The 5,884-nt window shown below is 32.5% G+C and overlaps 1 protein-coding gene across 1 annotated transcript; it reads left to right on the top strand.

The window, feature by feature from the left end:
• Positions 1-3,354: 3,354 nt before the first annotated feature.
• Positions 3,355-5,450, top strand: LOC111413522 (sensory neuron membrane protein 2-like). The gene is made up of 7 exons (XM_023044527.2): positions 3,355-3,528; positions 3,639-3,796; positions 3,863-4,010; positions 4,067-4,348; positions 4,404-4,812; positions 4,874-4,992; positions 5,054-5,450. Exons 1-7 carry the CDS (start codon positions 3,403-3,405, stop codon positions 5,327-5,329), a joined length of 1,518 nt encoding a protein of 505 aa, XP_022900295.1. The 5' UTR covers positions 3,355-3,402; the 3' UTR covers positions 5,330-5,450.
• The last annotated feature ends 434 nt before the right edge of the window (positions 5,451-5,884 follow it).

The following is a 5,884-nucleotide window of genomic DNA, read 5'->3' as shown; positions in this document are numbered from 1 at the left end:
TCACCAAAATCGGAAAGGGTGATTTCTACCCTTAAAACGGCGATCGGGCAGAAATGACAATGACGTGTCGAATATTTTTTCATACCCTACTTGTATGCCAAGTTTCAAGAAAATCGCCGTATGGCACTTCTCTAGTGTTACTTGTGAGTATTTCTTCTGCGTAATCAGTTAGCCTATTATGTATTATGTCTGATAGAATTTTATAAGTAACGTTATTGGTCTATAGTTAGATGATTCATTGCTTTTGGTGTATCCAGATATTCTTGATTAAATTGTGAACCCTGTCTAAAAGGTGTTTGCGTCCATGTTTCAATAATTTATTTGTTATTCCATCCGATCCTGATGCCTTATGGTTTTTCAAACTTTTAATTATCCGTAATACGTTCATCATCTGTGGGTACTTTGCCTTCGGGTTTGGCAGTATATGTCGTCGTCTGTTCTTGATAGCCTTCCATTTTGGCTTTCCTTCGTTGTTCTTATGCATTTCTTCTTAAATTTTCGCGTTTATTCTTTAACTTTTCTATAAAACCTTATGCACCTCCCTTTTGGCCAGTTACTATTCTTCCTGCGACACTCTCTGATGGCTTCTATTCTTTTTCTATTATATTTATGTTGGTTGGTTCTTGTGATTCTTTGAATACATGTTTGTGTGGTATTTCATTTTGCTTGCATAGTCACCCTACATACTTCGTCCTACCACTCACTTCTATTGTTTCTCTTTTCTTTTATTATATTAGCTTTTGTCGTAATAATAATAATTATAATAATAATAATATGTGACCATTCTTCTTCTATGTTGTTCGAGTGTCTTTTCCTTTATAACCGATGTCGTATTTCTTCCTCATAACTATGTTTGATTTGGGCGTCATTGACCTTTTCTGTGTTCCATTGTCTACGTGTTTCGCTATTTGTTTTTTCAAAAAATCCAATTTTGCTCTATATTTGTTCTGATCAAAAAGTGATCAGAATCTGAGTTATCTCCAAGTAGCTTTCTTACATTTTCTATGTCTATTACCCATCTCATTGGTATTAATACGTGGTCTATTAGGTTGGTGTCTTTGGTTCCTGGTGTTGTCCAAGTACCTTTGTAAATATTTGTTCTGTCAAACAATTTACTGACAACAACAAATTTGTTTGTGGCAGCATGTTGTATTAGTCGATGTTCGTTGTTATTTGTATTTCCATGTAAACTGTGTTTCCTAACGATATCTTTGAATATTGGCTCTTTTCCAAGTTTTGGACTTTGTACGATTACTATATAGTCGTCAGCGAAACATAGTGTGTACATGAAGCTGTCGTTTAGCGAATTACCAACACTTTTACATTTTATTTTCAACTGTTTTTGCGTTTGCTCTGGATATATCTTGAAAAAAGCAGCTTGAATCCTTTAGTGATGTGGAAGCCATTCGATAGTGTCTGTCTCATCGTGATTTTAGCTGCTGCTTATTGGTATGATTTTCTTACTGCCTTTATTATAATCGCACTGGTGTTCGTTCTTTCGATTACTTTCCACAATTTTCTCTCTGGCTGTTCTAAGCTTTCTTAGATCCATAATCACTAAAGGTAGTCTTCCAACCTGAAATCCTGCCTACCCCTCTGATTCTCGGAGCAGCGGATCTTGTAATATAATTTTTGTAATTCACGACGGTAATGAAAGCTATAACAGTACTCAAACGAGTGCTGTAATGAGATTTTAGTAACATTTTATGGAACCAGTTCAAGTTGGTGTCATTGGGTCATTAATTTTTCTAGTTGTCAATGTGATAATGTTGGTCTACGGATGTTTAAACACGTTCTTAGCATTAAGTATAAGGTCCACAATGATGAGGACATTGAACTCTGAGCAATTTCTCTTATTTTGGAAGGTGTACATGAAACATTTTTGTCAGGTGAATACATTTTGTGTTTTGACAGGTTCTTATTGTCAATTCAAATTTCTATTTTCAAGTGTTACGGTGTTACCAACTGCTACATACCTATTTGCATACATTGTCAAAATTTATTTTATTTTTGAGAAGAAAAAAAGGATAAAAACGCAAATTACAAAAAATAGCATAAAAAACACGTTTCATAAGACATAAATCACTCATTCATTAAAAATTAACTTGAATTCGTGCATTTCAAACGTGTCTTACGAAACTTGTTTTTTAATATACTATTATATATCATGGACGTCATTGCTACCGCTGTAGTTGTCGCAGTTTTGTCTGCCTCCCTCTTTATATATGAAGGATACAAAGGCGGTTATCCATATATACACATATATACACTTTACATACTTTCGCGACGTCCTTTATGGTTATTCTGATCGGGGTGCCATTATATTCCTTCTCTTATTCCTTCAGGAAGTTCGGTCTATCTTTTGTTAGTAAATTCTTTAAGTATTCGTCCAATTTTTCGAACGTTATTGGTGATATTAGGTCTCTTGTCTTACTCTGTCTTACGGATTTGAGGATTTCCAAACCTTCACCATTATTTTTTTCTTATTGCATCCTCTATTTCTTCGTTCCATCAATATGGAACTCTAATTTGTAGGTTTTCCTTGTATCCCAGAGGTTCCTTATAAAGTGGTAGTGTTCTTCGTGATATTGTATGTTTTATAGTTTTTCATCTAGTGTTGCTTTATTCAGTTTGTGGGTACTTTCATCAATTATGCTGTGCTCTCCACCTTTTTCCGTGTCTGTCCCTCTTTCGCGATTCTTTGGGAACACTATAGTTGCTCTTAATCTATACACTCTCACGTCTTGTAAATTTAGATTTGTTTTTGTCTCGTTGTGTAGTTTGTCATTGACTTTAGATTCTTACGTTGTGGGTAATAAATGAATGTAGTAAATTCTTTTTCTAAAAGGAAACAATTTGAATCATCCTGTGATCATCAAAAGGAAAGTATATCACTTTTCCATTCGTTGTGATAATTAGGAAATGAAAACATTTTCGCGGTAAATTATTACAAACAAATTCATCATAATAAGTTGGTATACATAATGTAATAAGTCGTTATAAATGTTATAATTAAAAATAATAATAATAAATGCATTCAATTAAAACACCACATTTAATATATTAAATATTCTTTACAAAAATCTTATAATTCAAATCTAATAGACAATGTTTTAGAATTCAAAGTTTTTCCCGTCTTGATGCTAAAATATAGTATTGTTCAAAAAATATATCTTGATTAATCTATCTTTAAATACTACTTCTATTTCAAGTACGTTGTGGTATTTTTGCGCGTAAATGCATTTTTTAATTATACACAATTGATTCTGCATTTTGAGATTATGAAGATAAAAGTTTATCGCCTATCATTTTTACACACTTTTCCGCCATAAATACATCCGAATTTGGCAACGCATATCCTAGTTTTGTTCGTGGCGAGATCTAGTGTCATCATCCTTTAACATGGGTTGCTGCAAGCCACGTACTATTGCGTTAAGCGTATCTGCAGTCGGAATTGTTTTACTTATAATTGGTTGTGTTTTGGGATTCGGCGTTATTCCTGGTATTATCGATGATCAAGTTGCCGAAGTAAGTTAAAGATATTTACTTATTTTACCCGAAAAGTATATGAAACCTGGATTAGTTTGTTCGTGAAATTAGAGGAAATATTAAAGCAAAATATTTTCTTTTAAATACAGAATGTTCAACTTATCGAGGGTAGTGAAGCATATGAAAGGTGGGAAGAAACTCCAGTGGTTATGAAATTCAAGGTACATATTTTCACTGTAACGAATCCTGATGATGTAATAGCCGGAGGAACACCAAAAGTGGAAGAAAAGGGTCCTTATGTATACGAGTAAGTATTCATGTAATTAATTAAATACGAATAACAAGATCATTTATTATTTCAATAAAATTTTAGTTTATATCGCAAAAAAGAAGATATAGCGTTCATTGAAGAAGATGACGCTTATGAATATATACAAAATACATACTTTGAATTTAATAAAGACGAATCACAAGGTTTGACAGAAGAGGACGAAATAACTGTTTTAAATGTCGCACAACAGGTATAGTGTTAATTGATATAATATTCAGTTCATATAACCAATGTAATATTGTTTAGGGTGTCTTGCAAAAAGCGGAAGATATGTCAACTACGGAGCAATTCATGATAGAATTGAATATGGATAACATATTCACAGACACCCCTAATACACTGTTTCATACTATAACTGTAGGAGAATTCTTGTTCGGTGGCTACAAATTCTGTGATCATGTTCCAGCAGGTACTGCATTAGTTTGCAATAAAATCAAAGCACAAGCAGAGACTGTAGAAACAATTACTTTGGTGCCGGATGAAGATGATGAGTCGAAATACACTCTTCTGTTTGCGTTTTTCAAACACGTGAGTATACTTTTCTTTTGTCAGTTGATATATACGAATACACATATTGTTATAGAAACAAAATAAAAAAGATGGGCCGTATGTTGTAAAATCTGGTATCTCGGACGCAAATGAAGTTGCTGAGATAATCAGTTGGAAAGGCCTAAAGGAATTGGATTTCTGGGGTAACGAAACTGATAACATCTGTAACAAAGTTAGAGGAAGGGATTCTTCAATCTATCCACCCTTCAACGACGAGGATACTGTGCATGAAGTTTTCAATACCGACATTTGTAGAATTTTAACATTAAATTATGAAGGAGAAGGAACTTACAAAGACGTTGATGGTTTTGTTTCAACACTCAACGTTAATAATCTTTTGAATAGAGATGAAGGAGAATGTTACTGCGTAAAAAATATAAGAAATCTTGACGGCGAAAAGGATTGTTTACCTGACGGATTTGGTGATTTATCGCCATGCACAGGTAATTTCTTTATAATTTAAACTCTATATATCGGATTTGTACTAAAATATTCTATTTTCAGGTGCAACTGTTATTATGTCATTCCCACATTTCCTAGACGCAGACGAGACTTATGCTAACACTGTTGAAGGTCTCTCTCCAGATCGAGATCTTCACAAAACTTATGTTCTTATGGAACCTGTAAGACTAAAATTACAAATAGCCAAATATAATTTAATGAATTGATTTTATTTGAATTTAGAAAACCGGAAGTCCGCTTCAAGGAGCCAAACGAATGCAATTTAATATGATTCTTCGACCAATAAAGGCTTTTGATCGTACTAAAAATCTTAAACCGTCTGTTTTACCACTTCTATGGGTGGAAGAAGGTGTTGCACTAACAGATGAATTAATTGAAAAACTCAACGAGCAATACTTTGATAAATTAGTTATGGTAGATGCCATTGTGTACACCCTTATCGCCGTAGGTGCTGTGTTAGCTATCGTCGGTGGTGTAGTTTTCCTTATCAAAAAATAAATTAATTATTTTTAATTAATTTAAAATTTATTTGTGTATCGTGTAATTAATAGAAATATCTACATGATGATATTATTTATTACAATTTGTAAATAATAATAAAATATCTTTTTTATACTGACTTTTTAGCATTATTTTCTTAGAATTTGTAATATACAAACTTACTTGTACTGTTCCATACAAATAAGTAAAAAACTTTCTATCTGGACTACTTTTGTGGGAATATGATGTTTCATTCTGAAACAACAATACAGGTTCTACTATACAGGGTGCCCATTATGTATGGAATATAGCATATTGCTTGGTAGGTATCAACTTTATAAAAAGACATTTTATACAAAAGTTGTTTAATATTTTATTTGCCATAATAAGACTGCATTCAATTATTTTTAATTCAGAAAACAACTGAGTAACGAATAATACTTAAATTTTTTTAAATGGCAATGTATTCTTTTGTTAGGCTCATTTGATAGAGATTACTTTTCTCTTTACGATAGCGTACAATTTTTCTACCCTTACATCAGAAAATTTTTGCAAAAAATGTAAAAATTGTTT

Source organism: Onthophagus taurus, chromosome 1 (genome assembly GCF_036711975.1).
Source record: "Onthophagus taurus isolate NC chromosome 1, IU_Otau_3.0, whole genome shotgun sequence".
NCBI lineage: Eukaryota > Metazoa > Arthropoda > Insecta > Coleoptera > Scarabaeidae > Onthophagus > Onthophagus taurus.
This window is presented reverse-complemented; position numbering and strand designations above follow the sequence as displayed.